The 19,684-nt window shown below is 38.7% G+C and overlaps 1 protein-coding gene across 5 annotated transcripts in view; it reads right to left on the reverse strand.

Annotated features, from left to right (window-relative positions):
- PRKG1 (protein kinase cGMP-dependent 1) overlaps positions 1-19,684 on the reverse strand; it is a 1,639,061-nt gene that overhangs the window by 852,928 nt on the left and 766,449 nt on the right. For all 5 annotated transcript variants that reach the window (XM_073685491.1, XM_073685493.1, XM_073685488.1 and 2 more), the window contains exon 3: positions 11,552-11,665. In XM_073685491.1, the coding sequence (XP_073541592.1) occupies positions 11,552-11,665 (114 nt within the window). The remainder of the gene's footprint in view (positions 1-11,551; positions 11,666-19,684) is intronic.

Consider the following 19,684-nt stretch of genomic DNA (forward strand, 5'->3'; position numbering starts at 1 on the left):
TTCCGTCCACATCTAGGGAGGTTAGCCACAGTGCCATGGGCTTTAAACTTCTTGATGACACTGCGCACGGAAGACACAGGAACATTCAGGTCTTTGGAGATGGACTTGTAGCCTTGAGATTGCTCATGCTTCCTCACAATTTGGTTTCTCAAGTCCTCAGACAGTTCTTTGGTCTTCTTTCTTTTCTCCATGCTCAATGTGGTACACACAAGGACACAGGACAGAGGTTGAGTCAACTTTAATCCATGTTAACTGGCTGCAAGTGTGATTGAGTTATTGCCAACACCTGTTAGGTGCCACAGGTAAGTTACAGGTGCTGTTAATTACACGAATTAGAGAAGCATCACATCATTTTTCAAACGGTGCCAATACTTTTGTCCACCCCCTTTTTTAGGTTTGGTGTGGAATTATATCCAATTTGGCTTTAGGACAATTCTTTTTGTGCTTTTTTCATTGAAGACAAATTAAATGAAGAGAATAATACCAAAGAATTTGTGATTGCAATAATTTTCAGGAAGAAACTGAGTATTATCTGACAGAATTGCAGAGGTGCCAATACTTTTGGCCACCACTGTATAAACTGTATCTGTTCTTGAGATGAGCAAATTGATTTCAGGCAAGTTAAATATTCGCTTCAAATTTCACTAAAAATTTGGATTTGCCATAATCTGAATTTTTTTTTTTGATTCGCTCCAGTCAAGCAAAATGGTACCCTACTGACTCCATTTTACTTGAGTCTTTATACTCACCTCACGCGTGACATATGCTTGTGCCGCCACTCCCCATTCGCTACTCGCTTCCCTTCTGCCTCCGGCTCCAGTTTCTTCTTTTTTTCTACACTCTTCATCGGTCCAGGTTGACTAGGTCTCAAATCATATCACGTGAGGCCTAGTCAGTGCCAGATGTACCAAGGAGTGAACAAAACTGAAAATGGAAGGGAATACTATAGTCTGAGGGCAGAAGCAAAGGAAGACAAGGCAGGAAGCTATGACACCAGGAGTGGTAGTAGGAGAGGTTAGAATTTTTTTCAAATTCTCCATTTATTATGCACCGAGGTCTGCAGGGATGGCATCTATCAGTGATTATATTCACGTCTAATAAATTTGCCACAAATCATATTTCCAGTTGAGTTCGAGCCCATTTATTGAATCATATTTCAAATTGAATTTATTATAACAGACCTATACTGAACATCCACTAGTCAACAGAGTATTCTCATCTGAGTAAGAGATGGCACATCTCTTGAGCATGCTTGGACTTACTTAATGATCACTGGTGGTCTGACCTTTGGAATTCCCAATAATCCAGAAAATGGAGGGGTGCCTCCGCTTCAATTTTTTTTACATATGCAGAGACGCTCCCAGCTGTGCAGGAAACTGCAACTAGCCACATTCACTTGAATGGATCTACAGTGTAACTGGTGGCCAAAATCAACCCAGAATAGAAAAAGAAAGGTTCAGCCCTGACATAGGATCCTGGCTCCTTTATTCTCAGGATACACAGGGGTCCTATAGGTTGTATACTGGCATTTCCTAGCAAAAAAAATAGATGGAAATACACTTTTAAGGAAGAAACCAACAAGGGTGTAACTTGAAGCTCCTGGGCAATACGCTATAATCACAGCTTTCAATTATCAAGCATTAGTTATAGCACTGGTCTCCTCATGCAGGGCAGAGAAGCCTTTGGTCCTGTAGGGTTTTTTGTCAATGCTCAGTAGTTTCATCACCAAGTGGAAATACAGTTTGAGAATAGAAGAGAAAAGCTGGAGGCAAAAGGACCATAACCTGCAAACTCTCTCCTCTTATGAGGGTAAAGCATTAGAGATGAGCAGATCAGACAAATTTTGAATCTGCCTCTTCACACAGATTTCACAGGGATTTTGTGCACCTGCACATCAATTTAATACTAAAGGTATGCGGGCCCTATTTTTTCTTTTGTACTACATATCCGGGAGAAGGGTGGAGGATGGTCGCCTTCAGGGCTCAACACCCTTAACCAACCATTTTTCCCACACAATGTTTTGATTGCATGAAATTGAAGTTGCAGAGAGGTTATTCTCTGCGAATTTAATGTCCTTTATTATGCTCTGATGTCTTTTCAGAACCCATAATATAATAAATGTAAGATGTAAAAATTAAAAAAAAAACTTATAATTACCCTCTGCTCACTTTTCTAGCTGCTCCAGATGCTCCCTGCCCACTGTTCGGACCTCTATCACTTTGCATCTCTCACGCAGTGTTCTCTCTAGGTCAGGATTTATGACCATGAGTAGGCTGTGAAGGACGCGCAGTGAAGTTCGGGACCTGCTCATGGCCAGAAGCCCCCATCTATGGTGAACACCATGCCGGAGATGTGACATGACAAGGGACACGTAGGACAAGAGGCGTGGAGCAGCGGGGGCTTCGAGAGATGTGACTAGTTAGGTGAGTATGTTTTTTTTCTTTTTAGCCTTTAAACTTTTGTGGGTCCTTCTCTGCTCATCAAGATGGTGTTCACAGCTGACCATCATATCGCTGAATTTACGAATTACAAAAAATTCTTTGGAATGCAAATTTTTGCAAAATTCGAGTAAAAAAAATTACACTCTAATAAATTCACCCGTACTTAATCTACAAAGCATAGCTAGATGGAAATGCAAATGTAACCTAATGAAAGGACAGTCCAGCCTACATCTCTGGTACAGAACTACAAGAGACCATGCCAAAAGCAAAACTGGAATTAATCAATGACAGTATTAGGAATCCAATTTCTTTATACCAATGTACAAACGGCTCTAAGAATATTAAAATGTGACCGTTGTTGTTTTTCTTCTTCAGGCTCAATGGTTTTTATTAAAAATCTAAGAGCATTGACAGATTGGACATTCCTATTCCCATTGCAGCACTTGTAAGTCTCCAACACCACGGAGAGATTTCCCTCAGCTGCCTCCCTTTGCTGTAGGTAATTTTTGAGGTGTCATTCAAAGTCTCCTTTCCAATAACAGATGCTTGAAGGAGTTTAGGAGATTCAATATATCCCACTACTTCAGGTTTAAAAGAAATGGACATACAATAACATTAAACCAGTGAAAATCCAGCCGCTGTGATTGTTTACAATATCATCTGTCAGGTAAACTGCAGATTCTTCGCTGGACAAGCAGTAGTACAGCGGGAAGGGGCTGAAATTAAATTCTGCTTCAGGTAAGAAAAAACTCAAGACAGTACAATGCTCACAAATACTTTGTTAGTAAATTCTAGAAAAGACACTGATATTGTCTGACTGCCCGGTGAATGGGAAGAGGCTACAGAGACTGGTATGAAGAAAATAATTGAAATTTTCACATTTCCCAATCTAACTAAGTCATAATTGCTGTGCTGATCATTTTATAACACATCTTTTATAAAGGTTCGACTATTGTTCGTGCCACAAAAACAACTCTGACCACTCAAGGCATGGATTTGACAATACCTCTGAAGTGCCCTCGGGCATCTGACACCCGGATGATAGAAGCAGATCCCTTACGTCCTGTAATTTGCTAAATTTGAGCCTCATGTAGACTTGTTTTTTTCTAGCACATCCCATAAACACTTAATTGGATTGAGATCTGGGGAATCTAAGTCAACACCTTAAATTTTGTCATGTTCTTCAATGCATTCATGAACAATTGTTGCAGTGTGGCCAGCGGCATTACTCTGCTGAGCGAGTTGAATGCTCCGCCATTATGGATTGTGGTTGATTATTAAAAGGAATCTGTCAGTAGGCTCAATCCTCCTAAACCATCTATATGGGCATGCAGATCATAGAAAGTTGAATAAAATGATACATTGGTATCTGCGATCTGATGTTTTAATCCCGAGAAATCCATGATTTTCTTATATGTAAATGAGATGTACCAGACTATGGGGCCGGATACTGATCTGCATGAGAATTTGCCTCCAGAGATAATTGTACATAAAATTATCAGTGTGATATGTAATGGCCTCTCTCTCCTCTCCTGATCTCACTGCAGAGCTGTGTGTGATTATAACTGACATAGTACAGCAGTAATGGGGTTGTCCAAGACTCGGGCAATCCCTTCTCAATCACTTATACTCTCCTCCGATGCAGGAGTCATTCCATCGGTGTTGGGGGCAGCTCTCCTGGGACAAATCAGACATCTCGAGGAAGTAAGAAAGAATCTGCAAGTCTCATTTACTCCGGATGTTTGATTTGTCTGAAGGTAGGTATAGTGAAGTGGCCACTGATTGGCTGCAGGGATCACGGGACATAACAATGTTATGCGAGAACCTGGGAGAGCCAGCACTGAAACCACTGAAACGGCACCTGCACCAGATGTGAGTATAGGTGTTATCATTTTATAAGGGAGAAACGTGGTGATTGAGAAGGGGTTGTCTGAGTAGTGGACCAATCCTTTAATGCTGCACTGTGTCAGTTATAATCACACACAGCTCTGCAGGGAGATCAGAAGAGCAGAGAGCGGCCATCACACATCACACTGGTAATGTCCCCTTTCATTTAAAATATTCTCTGAAGGCAGATTCTCATGCAGATCAGTTTCCGGCCCATGGATCTTAACAGCTCATTTACTGTACATATAAGAAAAACACAGGTTTATCCAAAGTAAGACATCGGATTACAGGTTCAAAGTATCATTTTATTCAGTTTCCTGTGACCTACATGTCCTTTCAGATGGCTTAGGAGGGCTGATCCTACTGACAGATTCCCTTTAAAATATGTCCTTAGACTGCAATACTGTTTAAGTAGGAGGGAATATGTCAAAGTAACATCCAGTTTAAGTAGGGGGGAATATGTCAAAGTAACATCCACCTAAATGCTGCCTAAGACCCAATGTTTCCTAATAGAACATTGCTCAGTGCATCACTGTCTCCGCTAACTTGCCCTTTTCTAACAGTGCATCCGGTTGCCATCTTTTTCCCAGGAAAGTGACACATATACATCCCATAATGTGAAAAAATATGTGTTTTATCAAACCTTGCCCTCTTCCTCAATTGCTCAATGATCAAGTTATGATGCTCCTACACCCACCTATTGTATGTGCTTTTATTGTGATCAAGGGTCACCATGGGCACTCTGACCATCATAGTCAGAATTAACTTTTTCCAAAATTTCTGTTATAGTAGCACTTCTTTGAGATGGGACTACATGGACTAGCCTTCACTCCCCTTGCACATCAATAAGCTTTGGACACTCATGACGCCTTCTTTGGTAGGTACTTACCACCAGTTTTGGTAGACTTAAAGGAAATATGGTATGTGTTGATGCATATGGCAATAACTGACTTTGACCATCAGCCACATTTCTATACCATTAGTATATTTACCGAACAGTGATGCGACCATTAGTGTATTCTTTCTTTGAACCTATTTTACGGCAGATTGGTTAATGCATTGTGATTGCACCTATACCCCTTCCCTTCATTCAATATGCTCACTCATCCCTCAGTTGATCTTGATGGCATTTTTAAAGCACTTTATGTGACTGTCTATATTTTAACAAGGAAAGCTTTCTTTCAAGAGTAATTCATAGAACCCATACTTCAACACTCCAGACTGGTATTATGGCTTTGTAGACAGAAAATAAAGTTACCCAAATATTGAACTTACATTTTGAGGTTTATAGAACTTCATGCTACAATAATAGACATAAAGGAGTCAACTTTCTATGCAGTGCTAACGCTAGAAAGCCTACAGCAATAAATCTGGCCACACACCTGTAAAAGTTGGACCACACTGAAATATAAACAGCTTGGTTAAGGTCAATGGTAAGTAAAATGTAAAATAATCTACACTAAAAAGCCTGGCAGGGACATTGTTTTCTTTCAGAAAAATCAGACATAGCCATGAAATCCAACTTCAGTAAGGTGAAAAGTTCAGGGGAAGTTAGGATGTCAACTAGAGTTTAAAATATTGGATCTTTAAAAAGATGAAAGAGTTTGCACAGGTTGGACACAGAAATGTACACCGAGAATGTGACTCTTATCCTCTATTAAATTCAACATTTACAAGATTTTCTTTACAGTTATGGAAAGAAAACAGTGGTTTATACATTGTAAATCTCAGGCATTAAAACCATTAGTAAAATTTTGAAAATGAGCCAAAATCATCCTCATGTCTCCAGCTTTAATGTTCAGAATCTCAGTTATGATGCCACACACATGGAATCTATAAGCCCTTCATTAAATCTAGATATGTTGCACATGTTCAGCAACAGAACAGTTCTGTGCGGCTCTTTGTGGTTTATCGGGCAGATTAAGACTCATGAACATGGCAGAGCCTTGTGCGAAGTCTGTATGGCAGAGAATGGAGGCCAAAAAGCTCCATAGCACAGCCACCATGCACTCATATACAGGCTTCATAGAACTTCATGTGGATTATCTGGGCATATAATATTGATGATTTATCATTTAGGTCCATTTACACTGCAAGATTATCACAAGCAAGCATTCCTAAAAACTCGTTTCCCAATAATCTTGCAGTCTACACAGGCTGCCGGTCAGCTGATGAAAGATCAAAATGACCATTCATTGGGTGAAATGATCTTTATTAGTGATGATCGAGTGTGCTTGGTTAACCCTTTCACTGAGCATGCTCGGGTGTTGCCGGTGTATTTTCGGCAAGGTCGACAACTATGTTCGAGCCACCATGGGTGCATGTGCCGCGACTGTTACACAGCCATGACACATGCAGGGATTGCCTAACAGGCAATCCCTGCACGCTGAAAATACTCAGGCAGCACCTGAGCTTGCTTGGTGAAAGGGTTAACCAAACACGCTCGATCATCACTAATCTTTAGGCTTTACAAAAGGTCATCATCATTCACAAGACTCGTGCTGCAGAGAACAATAGCAACTTATGTGCTCTGAACAATTTATTTCAAATCATTCAGTGTGTATGATTAAGCACTATCTAGCTGTGTAAAGAGGCTATTAAATGGCTGCTGATCAGTAAAAATTTACCAACTGGTGGTCGTTTAATATTGCACTTCAGGTGGTGTAAACTACCCTCAGGCTAGGTCAACAATATCAGACTGGCGGAGGTCCTGCACCACGATCAGCTATTATCTGCTCCAGCGGCTGCCAAATGTAAACAGAGAATAGCACAGTTCAATGTGTAGACGCCGCTCCCGAGACCTGCAGAACAACTCCTATTCTTGTATATAAGAGCTGATCTGCAGTACCTGCCAGCACCCGTTACACGTTGAGCGTTGACGTTCTGTTCAGCTCCGTTCACTGTTCATATAGAGACACCACCTGAGCTATTAACAGCTGATCAGTGAAAGTGCCAGGGGTTGTACCCCCACTGATCCAATATTGATGACCTATACTAACATTAGGCCATCAATAAAATATGCCCTGTCAATCTAGTTAGCTCATGGCTTTATCTTCTTCCTCTTAACATTTTTTTCCAAAAGTAACTAAATTCATATCACTTTCTTCTCAACATGAATCTGCTAACATGTGGGGATGGAAAGAGTCCTAACATTCTGACATGATATACAAAGGTCATACAGGCCTAAATTAAAATTGTAAAGCTTCAGCGTTTTGCCTCAATTTTAAAGTACATTTTACTGATTTTCTTAATACAATAGTTATTTAAAAATGTATGGCAAAATAAACCAATTCTATATCTATTTTCAGCTCTTCCTAGAGACTAAAGGTCCCCATAGTCAGTCAAACTGGCACCTAATATGTATGGGGCCCCCGACTGTCCCCGGACAGTTTATGTTGGGGGACATAAGGATGGGGTGGTTGGAATTGAATTGCACAATCCTTTTGTTCAGGGGTAACCCACTGCCAGACGATCAGCGGCTCTCTCATAGAGGACACAGGTTTTCTCAGCCAAACTGAGCTTTCCTGAGTGTGAGTCATGAGAGATAGCTGTCATCCAAACTATTGCCTACCATCTAATGTGTATCCACAACTAATACGACAGCTCACACCACCTTCATCAATAACATGCCGGGTGCACGGCATCCTGGGCAGGCATGAAAATGAAATCCAGACATGAAAATGAAGAAAAGTCGGCACTCCATTCTCCTAGAATCAAATCAATTCTTTACTGAAGTTCCATGTGCAAAAAAGACATTAAAAATTGTCAAATTATCCTACGCGTTGTAGAACACAATTCCTTAATCATGGGTTTGACAATTTTTATATCATTTTTCCACAATGAACCAATGACAATAACAATTGTCAAACCATGTGACGCGTTTCAGAATACAATTCATACAATTCATTAATCATAGAACCTATAATTAAGGAATTGTATTCTGTAATACTTCAGATGGTTTGCAAATTTTTTGTGTTATTTTCGCACATGGAACTTGAATAAAGAATTGATTGTAGGAGGACAGAGTTCCAACTTTTCTTCAGTTTCGATCTAACTTGTATGGTCCGCTTAACAGGGCCAGGTCCTAATTGTTTCGATAATTAATCCTTCCATTTTACGTGTGTATTGTTCCTGTTTTTATTCCCGTTTCTGTAATGTATTACGTCAGGTTCACATTGGTAGTTTGCTGCAGTTTTTGATGCCTTTTTTTTCTATTAACTGAAACCAAAAGTGGATTTTAAAGGGAAGGAAGCCAAAAAATGCAAACCTCTTCACCATTTTGTACGCAATTCTTAATTTGGGTTAAAACAAACCACACTAAAGATTGAGGTGGGTGAGATTTATCCATCAACCACAAATTGTTGAGGTTTAGATAGGCTTTAATTCAATCAGTATTCACTAGCCTAGACTAGTACCTGCTAACGAAGAGTGACCAGTTGCCTCCCCTGGCATTTAAGTATGTGCCAATGTACCCCCCTGTTATTCCCCTGATTTGCTGACTATACATTTTTAATCAGCAGGAGTGCCATCTTTACGAAGTAGTCTGACAGCAGATCATAGATGTTCTACACATGGGAATCATGGGCTATTAAGCAAATTCTTTTTATGCAAACAAGAAGACTGTATATAATATTACTGGGTACTTTATACCATAATAAATAAATCAAGTAGTAGAAATAAATATTAAATCCATCAAGTTAATTGTTGATGGACTAAACTCCTGACAGTAATATATAAAAGCATATCAGACAACTCTGTGTAGCGGTTTATTAATGTTCTTCTGTATGTACAGTAAGTGCTTGTTGTGACATTCTAGGCTGTATTGTTTTTGCAATGTTTCATTAAGTGAAGGAATGCATTTATCACTCAATTTGATTGAGAAGATGTTTATCCTACGGAGATAAATGAGATGAAATATCAGTTTAACCAGCTCAAAAGATAAACTCCTTTGTAAACATGAATTTTTATACAAAGCTGGATTTCTCTAAGTAGCCATATTAAGAGCGCTCGACAAGACCTGTTCTTAATTTAGATGTGTTTAGCAAGGAACATTTTATTATTTTGAAAATACCCAAGTAATATATTTTTCAATGTTTTAATCAATGGCGAACATTTTTTATTACATCAGTACTAAAGTTGATCATTCATTTCAGATAGCTTCCAATTATGTTTGGCAGAAAAGTGTATGTTCTAAATGAGGAGATGGGAGCAAGCTGAAATAGACATTGTCTGGATGGGAACACACACTGTACGTTGCGCTAAAACTTCTAAATAATGCTCAACATTGATAAGTACTAATGTCAACCCATACCATTCTTTGAACTGTGCTCAGATAACAAGCTGGATGGTCCCTCTCCTCCTGAGTCCACAGGACACGGCCCCTGTGGTTTCCATTAGGAATTTCAAATTTGATTATTCTGAAACAGAACAGTTTTCCACTTTGCCTCAGTCCATTTTAGATGAGCTTTGGCCCAGAGAAGACGGAAGCATTTTTGGATTCTCTTGATCTATGGCTTCTTTGCATGATAGAGCTTTAACTTGCGTTTATGGATTGCATGAAAATCTAATGTCACAAACAATGATTTCGGGAACTATTCCTAAGACCATGCAGTGACTTGCATGACCGAATGACTGTTTTTAATGCAGTGCAGCTTTCTGGAGCTTTCTCGAGCATCCAATATTGAGCATCCAATGTATCCATTGTGCACAAAGATTTCTCCAGAATCTCTTCATTTTTTGATCATATTATGTTCTGTAGATGGTGGAATATTCAAAATCTTTGTAATTTTACATGAAGGAACATTTTTCTGAAATTGTTCCACAATTTTAAGACACGGTTGTTCACAGATCGGTGAACCTCTGACCATCTTTGCTTCTGAGAGACTCTGCCTCTCTAATATGCTCATTTTACTCACAGTCATGTGACTTAGTAGAAAATTGAGCTGCTTTTCATTGGTACCACTTAATTCTCTAGCATTTTGTTAACCGTGTCCTAACGGTTTTGAAATGTGTTGCTGCTGTCAATTTCTACATTAGGTAATTTTTTCAAATGAAATGTAAAAATGTCTAACGTTCACCTTCTGATCTATGATCTATGTTCTGATGTGAATAAAATATGGCTATAATAATATCATTGCATTTTAGTTTTCTTTACATTTCACACAGCGTCCCAACTTTTTATTAAATTGCAGTTGTAATCTAGCAGCAATACAAAAAATATTGATATATTCTCTATAAAGGTACCTGCTAAGTGAGACTAAACAAGCCACAAGACTGAATGTAGCTGAAAGCATAGACCCTCTTTCATTAAATGAATTATTTTAACCCTTCTCATATGACCAAGGAGCTTTGTATTCTAATTCATTTTAGGGCTCAGTCAGACGAGCATATTCAATGTTCGCGTGCTGTCCATATGCAGCATGAGTAGCATACACACAGCACACTGACCATTGCAAGTCAATGTGGCATGAACGTTTTTACACATGGACCTATGGCCAGCTTGTAAAAAATTGCAGCATGTACTACTTCGATACATATTTTGGATCAGACTCACCCATTATAAGTCAATGGGTGTACAAAAAAAATCGGATCATGACCATCCATACTGTATGTCAAGCACTTTTCATGGATCAATTACATTTCATAACATAGGAAATTGTATTTGACCTTTTATTTTTAAATTTAATTAAATTATATTGTCTATGTAAAAAATGGCCATACTGATTGCATATGGTAAACTATACAGATGAAAAATGATCTATTTTTTCTGTATAAAAATGGACGATTTTGCACACTCATTTTCTTTTTTTTTTGCACAGTATATCAAATATCCTCAAATATCCTTGCAGCTGTGATGAAATACCATTCGCAGCCCATTGACAGGAGTAGTTCTGCTAGTCGTAACAACGTCCTCATTTCTAGTAAGTTCCCTTTTACAGTTTATTACATTACCAATAATTCCAACCACTCCAATAATTGCCAACACTGAATTCACCACATTCTCCATTTCCTAAAATTTCAAATCGTAAAAAGATGTAGAAATGCACAGCAATTCTTCAATAATACCCATAAGTTTGGTATAAAAATAAAAGTTGAAATTAAACCAATGCATCTTGTTTATAACAATGACATCATTTCCCTTTCGTACTTTTAGAGCCCATAAAATATTTAAAGGGTATTAGCGAGACCAAACTGTGCAGATAATTAACATGGCAAAATCTTACTTTTTACGGTTGCTGTGCGGGTGCAGTTGTAGAGTATAGCGAGCTCTCCAAATACTTTTCCTGGTCCCATGGTGCATAGCTTCACACTTTCTTTTGTTACTTCTACTTTGCCATCTAGAAAATAGAAAGAAACATTAAACAATTACATCAGCAGTGACATAAAAAAAAAATGAACCTTTTTTTATTTTTATACTTTGGAAGGCAAGACTTAAAAAAATAGACAAAAAAAACTAAATTAGTAGCCATTGCGTAAAATGACCAATCATATAGCCACACAAAAATATCCTGAAGTCAACAGGAAATAAAATAGCACAGCGCTTACTTAGTAACAGGGGTTGGATAAGTTGGATCCTCACTGATTGGTAGCATACATTTCCTAATATGATTAAATAAAGGACAAAGGGGTAACGTTTCTCCTTGTGGAGAGTCACATTCCGGCTCTGGCATGCCAATGTAAGGAGACTTATTCGCCGTGCAATGCTCATCTTGGAAAATTTAATTTGCAAATTGCCTCTTCAGTTCAAGTCCTCTTCCTCTCTAAAGAGGCAATTTGCATATTAAATAAAGGACTGTCTTTAAAAGGTTGTCCAGGATTTATAAAAAAAAAAAAAGCCTAGGTTTTCTACAAAATAACCAAATAATTTATGCTCTCCCTGTGAATTCCCAAACTCCCAGTCCAGTGTCTATGCTTTACTTGTCCTTCAGTTATGAGATTCTGACTATCCACATGTGATTGCCACCGCCAATCACTAGCCTCACTGCTGATGACAGTGATTGACCGCAGCAGTCACAAATGGATTGGTAGGCAAGCAAGAAAAAAGGGAAACAGAGCAGGCGATTTACCATGTATTTATACGTTTTTTGGTTGTTTTTGCACATTCCCAGATATGCAGCTTTATTCTTTTTTTTTTTAATCCTGGAAAACATCTTCAACATGGTTGCTTTACAGCTGAACAGCAATACCAGACTCAGTCAATGAACATGTGAGATACTGTTTCCAGAAGATAGTACTTATGATTTTCTAATCTTGGACAACCCCTTTAAATTTTGCTATGACAACCATAGAACTACATTGTAGGGTTTGTAGCTGGACAGCCACATATGGGATTCCCAAGTCAACTTTTTTATTCAACACATTATGCTATATGTTCACTAATAAAACCATTAACTTTGCAAAAAGGTGCAATTACACAGGAAAAACAGTTCTATTACTGGAACATTTATCATCAGATTTCACTGGAAAAAAAATCTGTGCAACAAATTTAAAATTGGAAGGAAACAATTGCTTAATCTACATATTACAGATGAGGGATAAATGGGCTTGTTGCTGTTTTTAACCTCATTTGACACAATGCTTTCATATGACAGTGGGTAATTCCTATGATTTAAGTGTGAGCCAGTACTAAGCCTGGGGTTGCTTTGTCCTCTATGCATCCATAATGCCAGCAGCATTTCTGCGGCATTAATCTTGCCCTCTTTGGAAACATATATATTATGGATGAGGAAATATATACAGCCCCAGAAGCGCTGTTGAAGCTCCGACAAAACATAACTCTGATACACGTTGTCACGTTAAGTATGGCACAGCTCCTGGCATTTCCCATGGCTCATCATTAAAATCCACAGTTTAGCATCAGCACCACAGCTAATTGGTATTTTCGTCAAGACAAACAACCCACTGGTGACTCAGTAGGTCTGCGGTAGGTCTGCCTTGTTGAGCGTCTAACAGCGCTCCATGCTTTTGCAAAGCTCTGTAAACTTCATGAAGAAGTTTTAAAAAAGTTTGAAAAGCTAACCCATAAGATTACAATATAAAATATATAAGATTGATGCATTAAAGAGGTTATTTCACTAACAAAATACATTTTAATCAATAGAGCTTGGAATATTAATAAGTTACACAATTGATTGTGTGTGAAAAAAATGTGCCTGTGCTTAGATAATCTTATAAATGTGCCCCTGCTATGCACTGCATTACTTGCTGTGTTTGACCATGTAGAGCTACTGCAGCTTATGGTTGCGCATTCACCAATCCTGGCCAGGGAAGAAGGCAAAAGTTTATATATTAGTGACACTGCAGGGACTCTCAACTGATCATTTGTGTGAAGGAACACATTTTCCATTAGTTTGTTTTATCCCAGGAGTGAATGTTTCAACCATGTCACCAGCCCTGTCAGCTCATCATAAATCAAGTCAGTGACTTTAAAGCTCCGATTGCTGATTACCTCTTATGTCACTGACTTCTTTATGATGAGCTCACAGGGCTGGTGACTTGGTTGAAACATTTGCTCCTGTGATAAAACAATCAAGCAGGGAAATGTGTTACCTCACACAAAGGAACAGCTGATAGTCTCTGCCATGTAGTCAATATATTCACCTATGCTTTATCCCCTGCAAAGGAGCTCTGTATATGTGACCGTGAGTTGCAGCAGCTCTGCATGATCAGGCACAGCCATTACACAGTACATAGCAGGGGCACATTTATAAGATTATCTCAGTGGAACAACCATTTAAATTACTCAATACTAATATTAAACAGGTAACATTAAAGAAGCACTCCCATGAATATTTCTTTTTCATTAAATGTGTGAATATGTTGTGCAGTGATTCTTTGGAGTTTTAGCACCATTCTGCTCCGCTTCTCAGTGAATCACAGCTCTGCTCGCTCTCTGGGTCACTCTGTGCTCTGCGAGACCCAGAAGTGGCTTTTACAATGTAAGTCAGAATGAAGTTCCATAGGCTTTCATTGTACAAGAAACTTCCGACTCACACATAGCGCATAGAGTGAGCCAGCTAGTATGAATTGCGATGATGTCATTAGGAAGAGTGGGACGGCACTGGGCACCGTAGAAAGCGTCAGTACATGAGTATATTAATACACTCACACTATACACAATACACATATAGACACATTTAATAAAAAAAAAAAAAACTTATGGCAGTGCTTCTTTAAAACTTGTAATACTTTATTCAGGCATTTCTATGATTTTTTCTTAATTTTCTTATTGCAACAAAATGGATTCTCGCACAGAATACTTTGAAATTATATAAAATATTCAATGAGTTGTTATTAGTGTTATGCGAACGTGTTCAGTTAACCCTTTCCCCGAGCATTCTGTAAATGTCAAAGTTTTTTATGGAAAATCCTCTTCAGTGCTGGTTAGACATACCTACTTGCTCTTATTGCTTTCTTTTGCTGTCTCAATAGTATAGGCTGTATATATAACAACTAGTGTTGCATGAGCATGCTCGGTTAACCCTTTCCCCGAGCATGCTCAGGTGCTGCCCAAGTATTTTCGGCATTCTCGGCATCCATGCTTGAGCCTCCGCAGCTGCATGTGCCGCGGCTGTTAAACAGCTGTGACACATGCAGGGATTGGCTTAACAACTCTTAAGGAACAGTTCTTCATTTTGGCTCATAAAGAGGAATTCCAAACAAATGGCAAACCAATATGGTGTCCTTATACAGTATACAGCAAGAAGTTTCCTTCATGAGACATATTTAAAAATGAATGAAGTCATGTGATCACCTGATCGCCAAGTGTCAGGCAGGCTTCTGAGTTTAGAAGTTAGAAGTTATAGTAAAGTCATTTTCACGTGTTCAGTATTTGGTCAGTATTTTATACCAGTATGTGTAAGCCAAAACCAGGAGAGGAACAATGAGAGGAAAAGTATAATAGAAACACGTCACCACTTCTGCATTTATCACCCACTCCTGGTTTTGGATTACAAATACTGATGTAAAATGCTGACCAAATACTGAGCGTATGAACGTGATCTAAGGGTAAGTTGTGTTAAAATGCACTTCCATACTAAATTTAGAAATACACGATAGCCAGTAAAAAAAATAGTCGTCTTTGTAATACATAATCAGATAGGGTCCAGAAACCATTCAGATGCAGGCTTCCTCATTGATAATAATATTCTTCTTTTAATAAAAAAACTTCATGTGAACATTTATTATTTTGTTCTCCTTCCTTGTCCAGTTGTCTTTTGGACAACTTTATGCCGGCACTATAGATGTACTGCTCATCCTGTACTTTCTGGTACATGAAAATAGTACCAAAATAATAGATTGGCACACAGACCGAGAATAAAATATGAAAAATTAATTCAGAAAAGACTGTATAATATCACAAGAAAAATAGAGGGAAAATGAGAAACTTACATTTCTCCATAATTAATATTTAACATATTGTTATTATCATGTGCTGATTAATGAAAAACAAACAAATTCCAAATTATAGTAGTGACACTTCAAAGAATTATTAGGGGAAAGTAATGACAGAAATAAAGCTTTAAAGAAATTATATTAGGAAAGATGGGCAATTTTTCATAATAAATCCTTCTTTTTTCGATTTAAGCCATGGAGATACGGTATGACAGTGATTTCCAAGAGGGGAAATTACTTTGACCTATAGCCATTATTTAATTCCCATCTTTCTCTCTATTCTTTTGAAATTAATCTCCATGATGAGTAAGTCATTCTTTATCGGGCCGGTAGCACCACACACACGGTTATCAAAGGAGAGAAGTCATGAGAATAAAGCGATGTCTAAGGGCATCCTAATACCTACAAAGTCGATGAGAATGGGGACACAATAGGGTATAAAATACCAATTTATAATGGATCTACCAGTCTGGATAAAGAGCTCAGGTGATACTAGACCATGCACAATAGCCATATATCCAGTAATGGCAGGTCCCCCATGCCTTGCACATAGGACTGAACCATGTCAGGGTGAATTGGTCTATCATGTAACTATCTATGTCTTTCCACCTATCTTTTTATCTATCTTTATCTATCATTACCTATCCTTTCTGTCTGTCTTTCTATATATATTTTATTTGTTCATCTAACAATCCAGTCTCTTATCTAACTGTTGATCTGTTCTACCTTATTGTTTCTCTTCATATATCTATCTATTCATTTCATTTATCCTTGAGATCCCCATACACAATAGACTAGAGTTGGGAGAACCCAACGGCACTAGCACGGCAGGTGAATATAAGTTTTTTTATTTTATCGGGGTCAAACATATGGTATGAGAATGAGTTGTCAAAGTAGTGGACAACTTCTTTCAATGGATAATCTCCAGGAATCAATTGGCTGGGGTCCCCATAAACAATAAACTGTCGGCCGAACCCATCGATATGGGTTTGGCCGACATTAGTCTAATGTGTATTAGAGCTTAAAAATCGATTTGATCTACCTTATTGTAACTATCTATCTATCTATTTATCTACAGTGCCTACAAGTAGTATTCAACCCCCTGCAGATTTAGCTGGTTTGATAAGATGCAAATAAGTTAGAGCCTTCAAACTGCAAACGAGAGTAGGTTTTATGAACAGAAGCATAAATCTTACAAACCAAAAAGTTATGTTGCTCAGTTGAATTTTATTAAATTTTAAACATAAAAGTGTGGGTCAATTATTATACAACCCCTATGTTTAATATTTTGTGGAATAACCCTTGTTTGCAATTACAGCTAATAATCGTCTTTTATAAGACCTGATCAGGCCGGCACAGGTCTGTGGAGTTATCTTGGCCCACTCCTCCATGCAGATCTTCTCCAAGTTATCTAGGTTCTTTGGGTGTCTCATGTGGACTTTATTCTTGAGCTCCTTCCACAAGTTTTCAATTGGGTTAAGGTCAGGAGACTGACTAGGCCACTCCAACACCTTGACTTTTTCCCTATTGAACCAGGCCTTGGTTTTCTTGGCTGTGTGCTTTGGGTCGTTGTCTTGTTGGAAGATGAAATTACGACCCATCTTAAGATCCTTGATGGAGGAGCGGAGGTTCTTGGCCAAAATCTCCAGGTAGGCCGTGCTATCCATCTTCCCATGGATGCGGACCAGATGGCCAGGCCCCTTGGCAGAGAAACATCCCCACAGCATGATGCTGCCACCACCATGCTTGACTGTAGGGATGGTATTCTTGGGGTCGTATGCAGTGCCATCCAGTCTCCAAACGTCACGTGTGTGGTTGGCACCAAAGATCTCGATCTTGGTCTCATCAGACCATAGAACCTTGAACCAGTCTGTCTCAGAGTCCTCCAAGTGATCATGAGCAAACTGTAGACGAGCCTTGACATGACGCTTTGAAAGTAAAGGTACCTTACGGGCTCGTCTGGAACGGAGACCATTGCGGTGGAGTACGTTACTTATGGTATTGACTGAAACCAATGTCCCCACTGCCATGAGATCTTCCCGGAGCTCCTTCCTTGTTGTCCTTGGGTTAGCCTTGACTCTTCGGACAAGCCTGGCCTCGGCACGGGAGGACACTTTCAAAGGCTGTCCTGGCCGTGGAAGGCTAACAGTAGTTCCATAAGCCTTTCACTTACGGATGATGCTCCCAACAGTGGAGACAGGTAGGCCCAACTCCTTGGAAAGGGTTTTGTACCCCTTGCCAGCCTTGTGACCCTCCACGATCTTGTCTCTGATGGCCTTGGAATGCTCCTTTGTCTTTCCCATGTTGACCATGTCTGAGTGCTGTTCACAAGTTTGGGGAGGGTCTTAAATAGTCAGAAAAGGCTGGCAAAAGAGATCTTTAATCCACACATGTGAAGCTCATTATTCTTGGTGCCTGAACTACTTCTTAATACTTTAGGGGGACCAAACAGAATTCTTGTGGTTTGAGGGGTTGAATAATAAATGACACTCTGAATTAACTTTTTACGTTTAAAAAAAAAAAAAAAACAACAAAATTTGCTGCAGTGCATTTCCCACTTCCAGGCTGATCTACAGTACAAATGTCACAATGCCAAGTTAAGTCCGCATGTGTCAACCAGCTAAATCTGCAGGGGGTTGAATACTACTTGTAGGCACTGTATGTATTATCTAATTAATTTGTATTTGTTATTAAAAAATATTAAAAATAACTGATAAAAAAAGTGATTTTTATTTCAGAAACATTTTATAATTGTAAAATTAATTTTAGATATGCTTTTGTAAGTTAATTTCACTTATTGGATGCAAAAAGCTTTAACGGTTAAGCCCAGGTGGTTATAAGGCATCAGCCAATGAATAGAGCACAATCCAATTATCAGAAGCATTGTCAATGCTGGAGCACTTGGGGCATTGCCATGGAAAGGTCCTTCAGTTTCTAACCAGAACAGAACCTCGGCTATTGTGCCATTTAGCTAGATGTCAAGTATTGAAAATACATAAATATGTTGGTCTACATGTAAATTGAGGCAGGCATTGACGGGAGTGGAATAGCCCTACCTAAAGAGATGTTGTTACGGCTGACATTTAGCTCCTAACATACAGAAATATCTAGTAGCAATGCACATAAATAAAAACATGCCATGAAATGAGCTGCTAGTTGGCTGATATTCTCATTTAAGGCAAGAATGTCTTAATCGTGATATATTTCTCTTCTGATTAAGTCTACAAAATGGATATTTAAGAGAACCAAATATTTAAAAAACTGAGATTATCAACAATTATTATGTTGAATGGGGAGATTCATAAAATCAGTTACTTCCAGACCTATAGTTTAGATTCACATAGTTGTAACAAAGCTCCTCTTTCGTCCCCTACAAAACAGAATCTCATATCACCCAAGATCCGCGTTAAAGTAATGTAAGCTCAGACTTAAGCATAACATTCTGGCTGCATGTCTCCACCACTAGAGGGAGCTGAGGTGCTTACTGCTTTATAATTGAGATTTATGTATACAGTGTATGCAATAAGCTCCTAAGTGCCCTCTAGTGGTGTATAAAGGCAGCTAAATGCTATATTATAAAACTACATCTCTTACATATCTATAATTAATTTGGAGCTCAGTACCAGATTAACAAAGTTCCTTCCACTATAACAGTATAGTTATAAATGAAATGTAGAGATGAGTCAATTGATTCGATGCAAATTGAATTTGTCTTGAATTTTTGGAAATTTGCACTACCTGGCAAATTTGAACAATTTGTAATTTGATTTGGGAGAATCACTAAAAATGTCTTGACGCACCCCTGGGGCCGTGGGGTACTCGGTAGCCGAGCCGGTCCTTTTCTCTTGGGGTTATCACGGTGGCAGTGACCCGGTCCGTGGCCCAGGGCGGTCAATAAAATAAAGTAGTAAATTGGAGAAATAAAGATTTAGGGATAATGTTCGTGATGCCATTCGTGGTAT

This window comes from Phyllobates terribilis, unplaced genomic scaffold (assembly GCF_046119375.1).
Source record: "Phyllobates terribilis strain yellow unplaced genomic scaffold, ASM4611937v1 Scaffold_5__5_contigs__length_657084704, whole genome shotgun sequence".
NCBI classification, from domain to species: Eukaryota; Metazoa; Chordata; class Amphibia; order Anura; family Dendrobatidae; genus Phyllobates; species Phyllobates terribilis.